At 46.1% G+C, this 18979-nt stretch overlaps 1 protein-coding gene across 1 annotated transcript in view; it reads right to left on the bottom strand.

The window, feature by feature from the left end:
* The window catches only part of LOC144142030 (nose resistant to fluoxetine protein 6-like), a 112992-nt gene that overhangs the window by 76353 nt on the left and 17660 nt on the right, over positions 1-18979 (bottom strand). Inside the window, exon 2 of the mRNA XM_077673455.1 lies at positions 12397-12602. Coding sequence (XP_077529581.1) covers positions 12397-12602 — 206 coding nt within the window. The remainder of the gene's footprint in view (positions 1-12396; positions 12603-18979) is intronic.

The following is an 18979-nucleotide window of genomic DNA, read 5'->3' as shown; positions in this document are numbered from 1 at the left end:
TTATACCCAATTGCAACAGTACAACAACAGGCCAACCGGCAAAGAGAATTTTTTCCACCCGAAGGTGGAGAGAAATTAACCGGCAAAGTTCTCTTGCGACCCAATGCCAGGGGACGGGCCCCGAGGGACCCCCCTTGTCCCCCCTAGGAAGAAGCCGGATGGGGTAGGTTGCTGGGAACGGGAATTTGGGCATCGCGATGGGTTATGGGGAAAATGATGGGAATGGGGGGAGCAATTTCACTCCGATCCAGTTGTCTGACTCTTTTTAAAGACTGATTGCTCAGCGAGGGCATCAGACAGTGCCAATTGCCAAATCTGCGGTCCCTGGACGGGTAACCGCTCACTCATAGGGTCCGATAACTGGGCCCCAACCGTCGGAGACAGCAAGTACCCTATTTGGGGGCGACGGCCACCCCCCCCCCCCCGACCTCCAGCTCCGAGGCCGATGTGTACTAACGTCCTCGATCAACGGCCCCGCACCAGGTACTAAAGAATCACCAGTGAAGCTTTCCACTATACACGAGTACTTGCAACCCCTGCTTTTCATGGTCTCCGGACACCGGAAGTTTGTATGCGCACGAAACCTCAACGGCCCGTTCGCAAGGTACCTTAAGCAGGTTAAGGGCCTATTCTTATGTCCTCCTCTTTGCCTACTCTGTCGCTCATAGGAACAAGAGTCTTCGGGCATTGCCTTGCATATGGCAGAGGAGATATGCGCCGTGTGTGTCTGTCCTCACTCCTTCCGCGTCCCTTTTAGCGCAATCATTTTATTTAACTATCACTCATATCACAGGCGACATTACAGCGCTGGTTCATATCACATTGCGGAAATTTAACAGGCACGTGCAAATAGCATTCATCCTTCGCCCACACTCAACCACCTTCCCCTTTCCAGCATAGAATACAGGCTAGCTTGCTGGAGCAAGCGCTCAGACTGAAAGCGGCAGCTTTTCCACCTGAAATGGTGGCCTCTGTAGTAGAGAACCTTGTGAAGGATCTCAAAACAGACCACGTGGCTGGTTTTTAATGCCAAAGGCAGAGAGTTCCTGTGGTAGCCTTGCCTTACGTACACCAAGTGTCCCACCGCCTGAAAAAGGTAGGTGAGAAATGTGGTGTACAGGCGGTTTTTTCGGCACCTGAGAGGCTGTGAAATATGGTGCGTAGGGTTAATAACCCCGGCTCTGAGCCCACCTGTGCCGTGGAGCATACAAGCAGGTTTGTGGATTTCGCGACGGGGGTGGTCTACAGGATCCCCCTGTCGTGCAAAAAGTGGTACATTGGCGAAACAGGCTGGTGCATCAATGTGAGGCTGAAAGAGCTCCCGGCGGCTGTCAATGCGCAGATGGGGGCTGGCCTCCTGGCTGATCATTGCCGTAGGTGTAAGGGGTGCACACCAGATTTCTGTGGTACGCGCATCATGTATATGTCATCCTCCCAAACCGAACGAGAAATTGTGGAAGCCTATATATATATATATATATATATATATATATATATATATATATATATATATATATATATATTTATATATGCATATAGCGAATTAGAATAGGAAATGAGGGGCTCGTTGAAAAAGACAGAAATAAAGTTTGCCAGTCAAGAAAATCTCGGAAAACAGAGGTGAGGATATGGTAGGTAATTGAAACAGATAAAGAATTTGGAAATAAAGAAAGTGGGGAAAAAATGCCCGCCGGGTGGGATCCGGACCCGCGACCCACGACCTATTCTGATTCGCTATATGCATATCGAGGGACTCTGTTCTGGCAGTCTTGGTGCCATAGGAAGCATACGACGTTTGAACGCTGGTCGACCACTCTCGACAAGTCGTAGACACTCGAGTCACGGCCCGGGGGTAAAAAAAGAAGGTCCTCTTCAACCCGAAAAGTCGGAGTGGCTCTGGCTACCACCCCCAAGCACAGGAAAAATTTACATTGACATAAATACCCCAGAAAGTGGAGGGAAAAATAGCCCCGCAGCTTGCGTAGTGGGTATTCTGAGCAGTATTCTGGTGGTCATGGGTTCGGATCCCACGTGGCGGGCATTTTTTCCCCACTTTCTTTCCAAATTCTTTATCTGTTTCAATTACCTACGACAACCTCCCCTTTGTTTTCCGAGGTTTTCTTGACTGCCAAACTTTATTTCTGCCTTATATATATACACACATATATAAATAAATATATAAATATTGTTACGGCATCAAAGAAGAAGAAGACAGCAGTGGCGTGTAGAGTCACGCACAAGCATCTGCGACCACGACGAAGCTTGGAGGCGTACGCTGCCTGGCTTGCATTTTCCAACATTGTTCATCTGCGTCACTATCCTCACCGCGCTGCAGCTTCGACCGGGGGGTAATGTCACGGGACACCTAGGCGGCCAATGCCCTATACTGCAACGGCTCATCACAGAAGACAACGAAAACGACGAAGTGGCTGAGTCCATGGCCGCGTTATAAATGGTGTAAATAGATAGTTCCTCATCCTTCATCCATTGTTCGAACCATTAGCGGTGCCGCCACGTTACAATTAATATATATAAACATATATATACATATATATATATATATATATACACAAAATAGAAGTACGCTCTTCGGAGACTTTATTTCCAACGTTTCGACCTGAGACAGGTCTTCCTCAGGAATGAACGCTTTGGGTAAAATCGTACGGACTCAGAGTGGGGGCGGCGCCCCGAAACACAAGCCACATGGGAAACAAACACACAAATGACCACACACAGCATACAGAGCTTATTCTGCCAAAGGCAGGCGAAAAAGAGCCTTAAAAAATAATATTAATAAAGAAGGCGAAAGGAAGAGGGAGGAACGAGGTGGCAAGGAGGAGGCAAGAAAGAGGCAAGGAGGAACACGCTGCATGAACGCGGGTGGTGGGGATAACAGGAAATGCGACGAGTTCACGGGCGGCGAAAGGCCCAAAAACATCCGGTGTCTTCGGGAGGGAAAAACTACAAAGCACACGCCGCCACAAGCAGTGAGTTTACATGCGCGTCACCGGTAACAAGGATTAACTACTGACCGTCTTTAGCGGCATGGTCAAGAATGCAAGCGGGGCCAATTACTGCATCTGAAGCGCAGGCAGCCTCCACGACTTTGGGGGGTCCCACAAAAGCCAATGGGGGAGCCCATTTGAGGCGTCCCCTTCTCCGCCTACGCCTCCATTTGTACACGGCGTCGCGTCGTGTCGCGCCAGGTCAATGTACGGCCTGTTAACTGTTAGTACTCGGCTGTCGCCGGCACGCGTGGAGCCCTGGGCCCAATCCAGGAAAATATGTCGGAGCGCGGCAATTTAAAAAAAAAACATGAAAACAAGAAGAGAGAGGCGACCGTCGGTATGTGCCGTGCCTCTTGGGCAACCAAAGAAAAAGAAAAAAGAAAAAGAAAATGACGGAAACAATGAAAAAGAGAAACAAAGCAAAACATGAGTGGAAAGACAGGAAGGACGCGTGCACTCCGTGAACACCAGCATTGGGGATCACAATGTGATTACAAAACACGCGAGGCATAAGCCACAACAGGCAGCAAAATAAAATACTTCTTACACGCTCGGTTGGAACTAAAAGCTTCAACATTCCGTTTTACATTTCTCAAGGACAAAATGGGTATGACATATGGTGACATAAACAGGCAATGGGTACCATCTGGTTATTAATGAGGCATGTTATGCTTGCCGAGCGTTGACACAAGGAAATGAGAGAAAATATAAAAATAAAAATAGCGGGGACCGGAAGAGAAGTGTTGGTAGGGGGTCGGGAGCGGACGAGATAATTGTAGTGACTGCGGAACATAATGGTAGTTTGTTGGTGTTACAATGTACAACCTCACACCTGGAGCAACAGGCTGCCTGTAAACCTCAGGCCGTGCAATTCCCTGCGCGGGAAGGGCCGATAGCAAAAGGAAAACAAAACTACAAGGTCTCGTATGTCCCGGGGTCACTATGCTTCAATGGTCATGCAGCGTACGAATTACAGTCATAGTCCCAGGACTCTCATTAAGACCCCCCTTCAGAGTATTAAATTTGTAGATTAAGTAAGACTCACATTGTTCTCGCTCCCTACAGCTAGAAAAACTGCTCTGTAGAAGCGTGACTTTAATGTCATCGAAAGAGAATATATGTCATATATAATATATATATATATATATATATATATATATATATATATACACACACATATATATATCCAGAATATGTACCATGGGTGGGGGCTGGGCAAGGGGCGGAGAGTTTGTACAGTGGGATTATGGTTGGGCTAGGGCAAGGACTGTGAGCTTCAAATCATTGCAATTTTTTTCTGAGGACTTTACCTTGCTCAATGTTACGTTATCGTGACGTGTGAAAGCTCCGCTGACTGCCTCGAGGGCCTTCTTCCCAAAGCTGCCTGAGCCTCCACTTTTCAGAGGACCACGTTTGTTGGCAATATGAGCCACACAGTAATAAGCCAATTCTTCCATTTTCATCCGGTCACTCTAAGCTGCTGAAAAGGGGTATTGTAATGATATGCTAACTCAATGCCCTAACCAGATCATACTCCCACAGGATGCGAGGTAGCATCCAATTACAGGGAGAACGCTTGCACAGCTCTGACTAGCCAGTTGATGTGGTTACATCTGTGGATGAGCGTATCTTGAGGGTGTTCAAATAAAACCGCTGCCAGAGCGAGAGTGAGGCCAGGGCCATGCCAGAAAAAACAAAGAGAAAGGTCGTGGAGATTCCCTACATACATGATGAAGCCCATAGGCTAAAGAAAATAGGGAATGCCGCTGATATGAAAGTAGTTTTTTCAGCCCCTCGCAAACTGGTGGCCCTTCGCAAAAAGAGCTACCTCCAGAAACAGGAACCCCGAAAGTGCTCCATCAAGCACAAAACGAAGATAGTCGCATGGACAGCGTCGTTAGTCTATGAGATTCTGTGGTCATGCGGCAAAAAGTACGTGGGCCAGACGGACAGGTGTCTGAACACAAGGTTCAGAGAACACTGTAATAGCGTCCACAAAAGTGTTAGAGGGCACTTAGGCATACACTGCCGAGACGGCAAGGGCACCACCAAGAAATGCACTTCAAAATTTGACGAACGCCAGGTCATTCAGAATCATCGTGACCAGTTGTCAAGGGAAATTGTGGAGGCTGCAGAAATAGGTAGGCTAGGCGAACATTGTGTCAGCGCTTCTTCAATACCCCAGTCCACAAATAAACTTGAATATCTACACTTTCAAAACGGAGCAACCTAGCTTGCCATGTCAATGTACACACACGTGCTGAGTGCGGGCGGGCTGATAATCATATTGGCGTCTGTTTTGAATGTCATGTTTCGGGCACATTTGATATAGAATAACTATCGCGTCGAATGTTGTATTGTAGGTGTATGCTTTCGTGTATATAAATAAAGCTGATTTCTGTAATAAAAGTTCAGTTGGAAGTCAGCGCTCGTCCTGTGTGCCTAAGCCCAAGTCTTTGTTTCTACTTCGCTGTATTGTTAAGAAGAATTTCTCCATTTGAGCAATCAACAGTAGCACCAAACTCTTTGAGGAATTCAATGGCCCATATGGCATCGCGTGTGGTACGAGGAAGCACAGTGAATTCTGTCTTGAACACCTTTCCATCGAGATGCACAACTGCTAAACTAGTCCCAAGCGGACACAAGACTTCCCCTCCATATCCAAGAAATGTAACCGGTTGATGCCATTGGAACGTCACCCCTCGGCATAAACGCTGTTTGAATCATAAACTCATAACCGAAACCGTATACCCACTGTCCACTATAGCGCTTACGGGAATCCCATCAATTATAACTTCCACTTTGTTCTTTAACATTAAGAGAGGCAGAGGTATTTCCGAAAAAGTCTGTCCCGCTACCTCACCCCCATCGGCCGTGCCAGCTAGTTTCACGGCAGGGGCGAGTGACGTCGTGAAGTGGGGGACCGCCGTACGCGCTGATTCGGGGGTGCGACACTCCTCTGAGAGGCCGGAGAGTTGTTGCGACATGATTGTTGGAATGCGTCCTCTGCAGGAGGAAGTGCTGACTGCGGATGTCCGTAGCCCCCAAATTCACGAGGGTAGGTAGTGTGTGAGAACACGAGCCGTTGTTCGAATCTCGCTGTTTGGCGGCGGCGAAAGAAATAACGGGCAATGTGTCCAATCAATCCGCAAAAAATAGCAGACCGGAGGTTCTCTCCAAATTTCGGACTGTCCCTGTCAGTACGCGAGGGTAGGGCGTTCGACATAGCTTGGGTACTGGGACGGGTATGAAGGGTTGAGGTGCTCATTACGGCTCCTACTATCCCGGTCGACGTGAGGTGCCAGCTCCCGTGGATCCCCGAGCATCAACGAAAGAAAACGGGTGTTCCTGGTTGGGAAAGCGTTGAAGGGCTCTTCTGTATTGCACAGCCATCGCGCAAGTCATCAGGCAGCTGAGTCAACTCTGTGTGCCGTACCAGTTCTTCTCACACGATATGACGCACAATCTCAGCGACGTCGCATGACGCGGCCACATCAACTGCCGTGGCCGTGGTGACATTTCCAAGACGTCCAAACTTGGTCGTAACGCACGGCATCATCAAAGCTTCAAACGTCCTGCTCTGCTGGAGAACATTGGCCTTAGTGTTGAGCTGATTTTTGTTTATCACAAAGTTGTAAACATCTTTGGCGATCCCTTTAGGAAGGTGACCCTTCATCAGACCCTTCTTCATCAGACATCGCCGAATTTACGATCCGGCAGATCTGGAGCACGCCTTCAATGTATGCCGCACGTGTTTCCCCCAGGAGTTGAACTTGTTGTAGTAAAGTCTGTCCGGCTTTTTTTTCTTTTTCACTGCAGAAGAACCAAAACGGTGCCAAATGATCGTTACAAAACGGTCAAAACTGGTGAAGGTTGCTACAATTTTTTCAAAAAAACCAATGCTGTGTGAGTCTGGGAAAACGAAATATTGCTGACCTGCATGGTCGCATCCCATCGTTTGTATCGGCCTACTCGTTCGTAGTGCCATAGCCAATTGTCGACATCCTCACCGGATTCGCCAGAGAAGTCGCGGTCTCTGGCGGATGTTGCAAGGTGGTCAGTGGAGCCATGCGCTGAGCTGTTTCGTTGGGCATGTCCGGGCAGTGATGGTGGTAGACCAGGGACTCGCCGGCTCCGGCAAACAACCTGGGTGTGCTGAGGATACGTCGTGGCGTACCCAGCACCTCCATAACAATTGTTACGTGCGGGGAATGACGGTATATTGCAAAGTAAACAAGGGGTAGCTCAGTGAGTCCTACTTCAGCAGCGAACGCTAGCAACCATCTCTTAATCTCCCTTGCCGGCATGTTTCTATAAATTCGTTGGTCAATTCCTTGGGTCGCTTGACAGGGCGGACCATGAGTAGACATAGTAACAATATATATATATATATATATATATATATGCCCCTGACTGAAAGCAAAAAAAGAAGAGGCGGAGAGCACGTTCCCGTGGAGAATACACATGGCGTATAGAGATTCGGACGTGGGTTTACTACAAGTGGCGAAGTCGGCAGGACCGTTTTTCGTTCTCACTCGGAGTAATTAACGTAAGCAAAAACACCTCCGGTGTTCTCTGGTGGACCTCTGGAGGCCGACTGGGAAAACTCGGAGCCGCTAGCGTTCCGCATCCCTTTGTTGCCGTCGAGTAGGGCACCAAAGTCTTTGTGACATCTCCAATGGGTGTCTTGGTTGGCCAAGCTTTTTGCTGTTTGCAGCTCACTTAACTCCAGGGATTCTTGTTGGCCTTCCGTCGAACTGCTCTTGAACGACGGTGGTGGCCAGCTCTTCGGAGACGCATTCTGCAGAGCTGCCTGAGTCGAAGAAGGCTCGCTCACGATGATGGCTTGTGTCGGCGTCGAGGCCTGGCCGGTCATCTTCCCTTGTAATGAACAAATGTCCGAGCCTCAGGACACCATGTTTATTCTCCAAGAACGAGCTCTGCGCTTCTAATTGTTTCTCTTCCATTCAGCCGCCGCCATCTTCTCTTTGGTGGCAGATTGGCTGCTGGACTCACTCGGAGATTTTCCTCGACAAAGCTTCGCGTCTTCACACTCGGCCGGACGGCGATATGGCGCACCGATGAAATGTTTTGGTTTGCTCCTCACTCTTGATTGAAGGTCTACATAAAAGTCGGTATACGAACGGCGGAAGAGGAGGTTGCATGTCTGTGCTCGGTAGAACTCTTTCGCATTTCGCTTGGTGTCTTCCTTTCTAGCTAGCGCTGTGGTTTCTATCGTTGACGAGTAAGGCCCTGCGTCTTCCGGCACGATCATGTTCTGTACGCCCAAGAGGTGCGCCATGCAGCTCGCTTGGTCGGCTTTTCGTTTACTAAGTGACTCCCTCGTTCCTTCTCCGTTTTTACCTTCTCAAAGTTTCTCGTCTGCTTCGAAAAGTGTCGCCAGAACGTGATGGTCGAATGGAAGTGCTACCTTGTATCCTTTGCTCTCGGCTGGGCCCGTTTCAACATTTGATGATACTTCGTTGCTGGCCCCGGACTGAATTGTAACCATGGCAGCTTCATTAGCGGATACGTCTGCCACTTTAGCAAACAAGTTGCGTGAGATGTTTGTTTCTAAGACCTTCAGATGTTCTAGTTGAATGTCGTCGAACTGCTGCAAGCTGCCCTCGGTTAGCTTCGGGGTGGATATTTTCTTCAACCCCGCTCTTGAAGAATATAGCTATCAAGGCCACCACTGAATCTCGCTGACCTTCCGGAGAGCCATGGTCAAAAGAGGCGAGTGGGTGCCTCTCAAGAGACACCAACTGCTTTGGTCCTGCGAACGTTGAAGGCGGCTCGCCTACGAACGGGGGGCGGGACGCCGTGGAGGAAGCCTTCATCCAGGTGCGGGTCTGGCATAAGGCTCGGTCTTCAAAGGCTGTCGGGGCCACCTCGCCCATTGCCTCGTCACCCCTACGTGGCACATTAATCAATTCGGGACGAGGGTGACACGTTTCAGTCAGGGTCTGCACCATGCCTTCAAGGTGAGACCCCTACCTCGGCCGAGTCGCACTGTGCTAGAATTCCGCAGCCAGGCAGATGAACGCTTGAGGGCTCTCTTCTTGCGGCCTCGCGGTAAGGGCTGGAGCATGTGCAGGGTCGGCCCGGCCGTCAATCACATACTGCCACGCAAAAGGAGACACCTGAAGTGAAGTCACAGTCTTTCAGCAGCCGCAGCTTTTCGTAGATGTATGTCATGAAGTTTTTGGTAGGGCTTTGTCGACTAGAAGGCATTTTCATGAAGCGAGCGTCATAACAGGCAGTCCACTTACCGAATGCAGTGAGTAATGCGCGAGTCCAGCTTTCCCATTACAAATGGTTGTGGCCTTCGTAAATTTGCTATGCTCGAGCAGCATCACGCAGACGTCCTTATGCAAATACCCGCATCGTGCTGTCGTACCAGGCGTGGTGGGCTGCAAGTGCGTCGATTAGCTTTGCCTAACAAACAGCATCGTCCTGGAATCCCACGGATGCAAACGAGGTTCAGAACTGCAACAGCTACGTCGGCGAAGTAGGCTTCCGAAAGCGCCATCAGGAAACGTGCGCGAGGGCCAACGACATCGTTTGAATGAGGAGCAGTGCCACCAACAAGTCGGCGCTTTTCCGGCCGCCATAAAAATGTCATCCGGAGCAGCGGCCGGATGTGTTGACTCTGGGCCATCCCCTCGAGTAAACAAACCGAAGACCGATCGTACCACTTGGTGAACATTACAACAATTGATAAACCTAGTGGCTCACCTGGAAGTGTTTTTGAAGCTTCCAGTCATGGACAAGCCACCGTTTTTGCTGCGCTCGATGAGCTTCAGATTGAAAACTTACCGGTAGAAGCTAGGGACGAGGTAGCGTCAGGCATCTTAATGGATAATGAGAAGCTCTAAGGACACAAGGAGGCAATCGTCGCAGACAAGGACTCTAACTGACCATCCTCGAAGCATACAGCGGCAAAACGGAAGGCAAGAACACCAGAGAAAAGGTGGAATCATCCAGCAAGGACAAACCTGAAAAGAATATTAGCCGCGGTAAAAAGCCGCCGAGCATGATTATTCCGAAAGCCGCTTTTGCATTCTTTGCAACAAAAGAAAGCATTTCTCTTGCACAAGCTAGAAAGGACGACATTACCAACGAACCATGAGATCCACCCACCGAGAAATTATGCACAACGACCCTAGTGTCAAAGTGAAGGACCCACGCCAAGAGCTCGTTGGTGCTTGCCATGGCAGTGTGGCCACGTGTAAAGGCACGAAGCTTTGCGAAAGAAAAGCTCCAAGCGTTGTAGGCGGTCAATCCACCATCAGAGCGACGACGACGGCGGCCGAATGGAAGCGGAAGACGAAAAAACGGAGAGCTCTTTCTGGACGAATAAACATGAAAGCTTGAAAGACGGACATTGTTTCATTACAAATGGCTTGACTCACGCAGCTCCGCAGAAAGCATCTCCGGAGGGTTGGGCACCACCGTAGTTCAACCACTGTTCGATGGAAGGCCAACAAGAACCGATTGAGTCAAGCGAGCTGCAAACACACAAAAGCTCGGCCAACAAAGACACCCATTGGGGATCTAACAAATACCCCTGTGCCCTGCGTGACGGCAACAAAAGGATGCAGAATGCTACCGGCTCCAGGTTTTCCCAGTCAGCCTCCACAGGTCCACCGGAGCAGCGGCCGGATGTGCTTACTCTCACGGTCATCCCCTCGAGTAAACTAACCGAAGACAGATCGTTCCATTTGGTGAACATTACAACAACGGAGACCACCGACGGCTCATCCGGAAGCGTTTGTGAAGCCTCTAGTGAGGCACAAGCTATCGTATTAGCTCCGTCGAATGAGCCTGAGATTGAAGACATACTGGTAGAAGCCAGAGACGAGGTAGCCTCGAGCACCTTAATGTATAACGAGAAGCGTGAAGGACGCCACGAGGCAAAAGGAATCCTTTTGTTGCAGTGTTCAAAATGAGCCAAGTCAAGTATTTCTAAGGGAGTGTGCTTTTGTTTGAATGTATATACCAAACATTGTAGCCTCTTTGGTAGCTCACACCTGACTTTAGGGACTGCCAGGCGTGATGAATGATATATCAAAACATTATAAATAAATACATAAAAATGGCCAAGCAAATAATAAATACCTAACCTTTATTTACTTGAAGCCGTAAGCTTTCCCTAGCTGACATGTAAACGATGTCTCATAGTAGTTTGACAAAGCTGCTTTTAAGTGTAGTAAAAGTTTTCCCCTGATTTCTCAAATTGTGTTTGGGACGATTTCTCATTTAAAAAAAAATGAATGCCTGAATTTAAGCCCGGTTTTAAGCAGGCGCTGTGTATCCACAGAATTTCTTAGAGGTTTTGGTTCGACCAAATGCTCTATAGAAAATGCATATTGTTAACGTCAGAACGCCATCGGTACCACTGCGACAGCATTCGCTTTATTTTTTTTCTTAAGAATTTTGCATTGACAGCAAGCAAGCAGAGCAAAGTTTTCCGAAGAGATTTGTTTGTTTGCGTGACTTGTAGTGCTAACGAAAGGCGTCAGACACTGGTAGACCTACAGCAGTAGAGAAACCATGCTTAGGTGAACTCCAGCATGTGTAAGAATTATTGCAAAAAGAGGTATTTATATAAGGCAGTTTCAGTGGCACGTACAATTAGGACCTTCTAAATAAACGAGATAAGAGACCTGGTTTATGTTATGTGCCCTTGCGCATTAACAGTTTTCGCCCTATCTTGAATACACAAAATGCGGCAGGAAAATAGAAAGAAATCGTATCACTTCTTGTGTATTACAAACGTCAGACTAAACGTATCCGCCCCAGTGCCGTCGTTTGACAACCGAACACAAATTAGGCTCAACCGCCTTGAGAATAAAACCTAAGCTGCTAGTTTTGTAGTGACGTGCTCCTTGAAGACGCCTTTTTAGATAAACATGACCAGTCTAACACTTTGGTGGAGCTTGACGCCATGATAAAGAAGCTCCGGCGGGCACAGGGTATGATGACAGGGTGGAGAAGAAAGTTGAAACTTTGGTTTCTCAAAGGGTCCATATATATCTACCCACTAACCACCAGCTTTATTTGTTTCTTCACGTTGAAAGGGTTGTGCATAAAATAAAACTATGAAACATTGTTCTAACCGAAAGAAAAATTTCATTTTCCAAATGAGTTGTATTGGTGTGATGCCTCTAAATTTCAAATTTTTGCGTTCGTGGCTCATTTTTTTGTTTCAGTATGGCTGAGTCCGAAAATTAGAAAAAAAACAGAAAAGCAACTCTTGTTTAAAAAAAACCTTAAGAGCGCTGAAAGAGTTCATAGCACACCTATCCTTGGGGATTTTTGTGCATTTCTTTAGTGGTAGGCGGTGATACGAAAACTGAGGTCAACAATGCAAAAGTTGGAATACCTTAGAGATTTCATGGAGCTGGGATACAAGACGCAGGGTGGACAGACAATACTTGCTCGAGAAGTCCAGATCTACGGTTGACTTGTCCGCTATGTCCAGAAGGGCGCCATTTCCTGTCAGTGCTTCCATGCATTGGGAGTAAAAGCCAAAAAAGGTATGGCCACCCTTCAGCACACCACTCTCGACCTTGCCCGAGCTGTCCATCACTGCAAGAAGGCGCGATGTTCTTTCAGTCAGTCATGTTTGATTACCGCAGAGCGGTGGCAATATGTAAATGAAGATTTTCCGTGCGTAAATTCACAGCGTCAGGGCTGCACACTCGTTTTCTTTCTGGATTTTTTTAGTTTATTAAATTTAGGCCTGTATAAAAAGAAATACAGCCTAATGAGCACTTCACTTAGGGCTGTATGAAAATATCGGAACAAGCTAACTTTTGAGCTGAAGAATGCGAAAGAATTATACCACCTATGCTTTATACTGCCTAGGATACCACCTATGACCTACATGACGCAAATAACAATATTCAAAATATCTTTCCTTCATGACCTGTTTTCGTTTTCGGCGATTTTAATTTTCCCAGCACAATGTGGCGCACCGAGTGGCCTCATATTACCTCGTTTTCTCAGGAATTTAGCTATTTTATAGAGATGTGTTCTGTATTCTATTACCCTCAGTTTGTTTCTGAGCGAAATGGAAATCCGCATAACTAGGAATTTGTATAAAATTACGACTAGCAACACTCATACCCTCGGCCTTACCTTTACTTATCGCCCTAACTTCGTTACCCTTATCACATACTTGCCTTAAATAAAAGCATATAGCCTCGCAATCTCGATCTTGATGCACCCATCATAAATACTAAGCGCGTTATAAAACCTATGCATCACTTCGCTTCCAGAAATAACGCCTTGTCACAATTCATTGAAGTATTTTTTTAACTTTTTGATGACGTTATATTCGAGAAAATTTAAACATTTTTGCGCTAGAGTTTATGAACTGACAGATAAGTATATTCAACAATGTACTGTAACAAAAACACGCACGTGACTTGGTACAATATCCTAATCAAACTGGTAGCTAATAAAAAGAAGTGCTTTGGTTGACAGGGAATACAAAATCCAACTAGAATGGTGTTGTTCGTCTATAAGAACGCTCCAAATGCTTACGTTACTGCTATTAAAAGTGCCAAATTGTTCTGTTTAAAAAAAATAGACTGCGAGCCATCCTATGTAACAACCATAGACAATTCTGGAGCACTGTACATCCACATATTTTGAAAACATTTCCTTGGTTGACCCATCCAATTACCTGAACGCTAAAGATGAAAGTGTTACCTCCTTCCAAGAGGTATTTGTTAACATCTTTTCAGGTGAAAAACGCAACTACCTGCTAGTGAGAAATTACTATGACTACACCATATTGCCTCAGTTATCTTCCGACAGCACTTGTATATATATATAATAACGGCTTTCTAATTATTCTTTGTCTGGCTAACACAGCATCACCATAAAAGTTCCAAAAAACACATGCACTTACAGTGACATCCTACTGGACAACATTTTTTGACTATCGTTAGATATGTCCGTTGCACACCATACAAAACTGAAATCTTGTACAGCTAACAAAAGTCCTATTTATTTTACAAGTACTTGTTCCAGCTATTAGAACTCATCATGTACGCCAACCTGGTGAAACTCTTTGAATCAAACTCATTTGTCACCTCGGCTCAACATGAATGTCACAAATTGTGCTCTTGAAAAACTCAACTTGCCCTGCTAACCCACTAACTCCATTACATTCTAGGTCGCTCATTACATGCCAACTGTATTTTCTTGATTTCTTAAAAGCATTCCAATAGGTACCACATGAACTACAATTCTGTGAACTAGGACAATTAGACGTCGATGAAGCGTTCACAGATTGATTGAGTATTTTTAAGTAATCGTAACCTCTTTGTTTTACCTAGCAGCTGTAACACCCAACCAATTAGGGCTGAATCTGGCGTACCCCAATGATTGATCTGGTGTGCGCTTTTATTTCTTACCTCTAATAACGACTGTGATAACACTGGACGTTTTATTTGCACTTTTTCGTGGATGACTCTGTTATATTACGGTAAATAACAAGGTAAAACAATAGTCGTACACCTAAATATCATCTCTCTGCAGTTATTAACCGGAGTAATACATTTCTCATGGAATCTATTCTCAATAAATGTAGTCATGCACGTTTCTAGGATACAAGGAGGTAGATGTCCGTACTACATCAAAAACGTACGCCTGTCATCCGTTGACTCTTACAAATGTGTAGCTGTCCATTTTAAGTTTACCTTATTATGGGATGCTCACGTGCAACGCGTTGCTAATAATGTTATAAAATGGGAAGGGGGTACTTCCCCAAAAAATTCCACAACGCAAAACCTTCACTAAGTCTAGTAATGTATAAAACATTAGTGCCCTATACAATAAATATTCCTCATCAATATGAGACCAATGTCGTGACAAACTGAATCAGCGTCTTGAAATGATCCAGAATAACTGTGCACGCTTCTTCATTTTCTATTTATAACCGTAAAGCTAACCTAACTATAATGAAGTCTACTGTCGACCTCCGTTATTATATACTTGTCTTCAAGGTTCTTGCTTGAGCCTATTTCACAAACTGCACCGTCGAAATGGGCTACGCGATAAATTAATTCCCTCTCCTTCATATGTTTCCATTCGCATTGATCATGCTTGTAAAGTAGGTTTCAATTCATGTCTTACCAGAACATTCGCACAATCATTTAGAGTACCATGCATCACGAGACTGGAAACACCTACCTGCTCCACTTGTATGAACTAGTTATAACCATTTTTTTTCTTGGTGCGCTTGCTAACATTGTATAATAAGGTGAAATTTTATTTCTTTACCTACGCACTTCTTTATTGCTTGTCTATTGAACAATTGTGAAGACTTCTCTTTTTAATGCCATCGAGTGATGACGGCAAAGGAGTAGATCAATGTGCATGCAAAAAACTCGAGATACCAAAACTCCAAACGCAACTACTGGCCTTTCCAAATGATGTTGAAATGTATAGCAACAGACTACCACTTCTAACAATCTTGAAATATTTCAAGTCAAACCACCCAGAAAAGGACAATCTCAGTCCTAGAAGGGCTGCTGTTGCCCCTAGCTTTTAAGGCTATGTATGACAAAAAATCTTGGATGTAAAAACAGCACATCTGTGGATATTGAGAGAAAGGTTCACAGAATAAAAAGGAAAAGAATAAACCGAGAACGAAAATAACAATCCCAGAAAATCTAACCAAAGCAAGTCCAGAGTTGTTAAAATTTTACTATGATAAACTGCCGCCACAAGCTGGAGCTGAATAATAAACACAACTTGGTAATGTCTTTACGTCTGGAAAGATGAAACACAGTAAAATAAGTATATACCGTTTGTGCAGATAAAAACTAACGCTATGTATCTTGAGGAAGCAGACTTTAATATAGCGCTGTTAACGAAAAAGGTAACTGTGGATTGAAGCAAAACAGCTTTAGCAACTTCGATCAACAAAGTCCTAATTACAGTTGATCACAACAATACTTTACAAGAATTACAGCAGCCTCCGCTTTTTAAAATACCCCAAGCGATCAAAGGCAAAGAGAACACAGGCTTTCAACATTTTCAGTCACCTTGGCAACAAAAGGGTAATCAAAACCACCCAGGAAGCATTAGGCTACCAAACCAGAGCGAACATAAAGCAGTGGGTGACTTTGCTGTGTCCAAAAGAAAGCCGTGTAAACATCTTTGATGCGAAAAAAATCCGCTTGGGAAATCCAGTAAAAACTTTTTACTGAAGCGTAATAACCAATCTCGAAAACTCAAGCTGGGGAACTCAGTGAATCCAGCAGGCATACCTGTCTTAAACAACGAATGATCAAGAGCGACGGTCAGGAAACCCCGTACAAAGCAGATCATTCATTGTCACTGTCAACATTACATGAACCACCGGAGCAGACAAAACATTCAATTTCGAAGGACGCAAGAAAAGCCTGTCGTCACTAAGGTAAACAGCTCTAAATTTTACAGTAAGGAATGAAGAGAAAGGACAAAGAAAATAGCGAACAACAATACTTTACACGCACAAAGACATTCATTAGTCATATGAGAAGCAAGGCTCGTTCTGGTATTAAGTTGTAGAAGACAAAACTGCAAGCAGAAAAAACATATCATCCAAAACACGAATACTGGAAGCTCGAATCTTTGTTGAACGGCATCAGATACATCGACGTAATCCTGTCTTGCGAAAGCCGAGCGCCAGCCCATTTTGGGACAATATCAGAAGAGTGACTGACCCATTTCAAAATTGCCGCAGCTTGCCCTAGTGTTGCAAGGCTAGAGAAATATCAGAGCTGAAGGCCCTCTCCTTTCGTCAGAGGCCCTACTGCTGCCCCTCACATAGATTTCTGAACTCGCCGCCGGAAGGTGTTACGACTGCAAGCCAGGATCGTGTTGTCTGCCGATTCTCACATCAATCCCAAAGTAGACCGCATTAGCAAGCACTAGAACCGAAGGCAACCACCAACGATAACTAGACATCTGTTTTGCAAGCTCTATTTTCTTCTCAATTTGGTGCGCGGACTTACGTAAACTGTGTTGTTGGTTTTTGCGAGATATTCGCGTGGCGCAGGTCCACGCGCAATCCTGCATGACGCCAAGAAACCAGTTCAAGGGCAATATGAAGCATCTGTGTTGTTAAGCACGGCTCTGGGTATCTCAGTTTTGACAGGGAGGGCTTTGAGAACGAACGAAACAACAAACGTGCGAACGAACAAACGGATGAACTAGCGAGTACACCAGCGAACGAAAGAACGAAGCGGCGACCGACCGCGCATGTGACGTGCGAAGCTAACGCTACGAACAACCTAAATAAAATAAAGCTGGGCACTGGGAATGCAATATTATGTCAATTGGATAGACATGGGTCTTAGAACGCAGAGGACCGACGTTCGATTCCCACCCACAGCGTGTTTTCTTGTTTCGAATTAGAGGTTTTCGGATTGCGTTGGACGACTTACGGCTGGGTTAAACAGCTCCGCTGTAATAAACAAGAGCTGAGGTAAAAAAGCACAAGCCGACTTCTAGCTTTAATTGTCACTCCCGCCCCCAAGCACCGAGACCCCAGAAGCCCCGTTCAAAACTTGCGCCTGGCGCACTATGTCTGCCTGCGAACGTGCCACCATGTTCTCAGAGCCTTTATTATTGCAATATGTAGGCGTAAATCACAAATCCGCGAGGTCTTCCACTCCCACCAAACGCTTACTCGCTCAGCTAGAAAGGCAACACGTTTGCACAGGACTAGTGACCGCCCGATCCCCTGATTGCTGAAGTTTGCTGCACTAATGTGACTCTGCTGTCATAAATACACTTCAGCGTAGTTGCGTGGACTGACTCCCAAAGTACTGTGTGGACGGAGCTGTAGCAAGTGGCTTCCATGGCGAAAAATTGCTTAATACTTGAATGCATGTGACGGTTATTACGACAATGTGCGGGTAATTGTAGGGGCATTTTTCTTTTTCCACGGTGGCGTGGATATTATGTTCCTTTTTAAAGCAATCGTTCAAAAAATAGGACTCAAAGGTATGCGAGGTTGCATAGCACACGGCCTGAATGCGAGTAGTTGTTGAGGCTTTTTGTAGAACCTCTCCGGGGATGCACGTAGACGTTATGGTCTGGACAAGGCCTTCTGTCCGCGCATTTCTTGTCTGGTCATCATTCGGGCCTTGCCTCAAAGCCTCATCCTATACTCATCCCTTCCTTGTTTGAAGAAACTCATCGAAGTACTCTGTTCGTAATTGAAAGGGCAATCTTTCCGTTGTCGGGAATGGCGAGCTCTGAACACCCCTGTGGGAGTTATTCCTCAAACGCCAATATTCAAACATGAGTAAATAATTGAACTTCCGCAATACATCTCCATTCAGAACAATGGTCAGAGAGTTCATAAGGCGAGTTGTGTCTACCTTAAAAAACCGCCCAAAACAGCAAGAGAAGCCTTCATTCTCGGGTGTTTTTGTGCACAGAACCAACGCCGCCTGTATAAACAATGCCTAACGCGTGAGCGAAAAATGGCCAAACAGCCACTCTCCTGCTGCTGTCTTCTACCCTTCGCCGCTCCGTAGCCTTCCAACGTGCTTTCGTGTCCACCAGCCAGCGCCGCTTCTCGAAAACTATGCAAAATAGTGGAAAGTTTGTTTAGCGTTCCCGAGGCGGCGCTCCTACGCCTTCTTGTTTTTCACCATGCCTTTCTGTCTTGGTCTGTCACTGATAAAACTTCCTTTGTCACGAAGCAAAATCCCTCGCGCTGCCGCAGGCTGATGCCGGCTTTGCGCGCTTATCTACTCGGATCACAGGCCCTGAAATTTTCCGAGTTGGGCATCCCACCTCTATCGCCTTCGCATTTGGGTATTGTTTTGACCCCGCTGTTCGCACTCCGCATCGGTACGCACTTCTAAAATTGAGGACTGTACTGTAGAAGCGGCCAGACAGCGTGGCGGTATCCCAGCTGCTTATCCTTTTGTTTCCAATAATTTTCTGAA

This window comes from Haemaphysalis longicornis, unplaced genomic scaffold (assembly GCF_048455015.1).
Source record: "Haemaphysalis longicornis isolate Haplotype H1 unplaced genomic scaffold, Haemaphysalis longicornis Haplotype H1 scaffold_6, whole genome shotgun sequence".
Classification (NCBI taxonomy): Eukaryota; Metazoa; Arthropoda; class Arachnida; order Ixodida; family Ixodidae; genus Haemaphysalis; species Haemaphysalis longicornis.
This window is presented reverse-complemented; position numbering and strand designations above follow the sequence as displayed.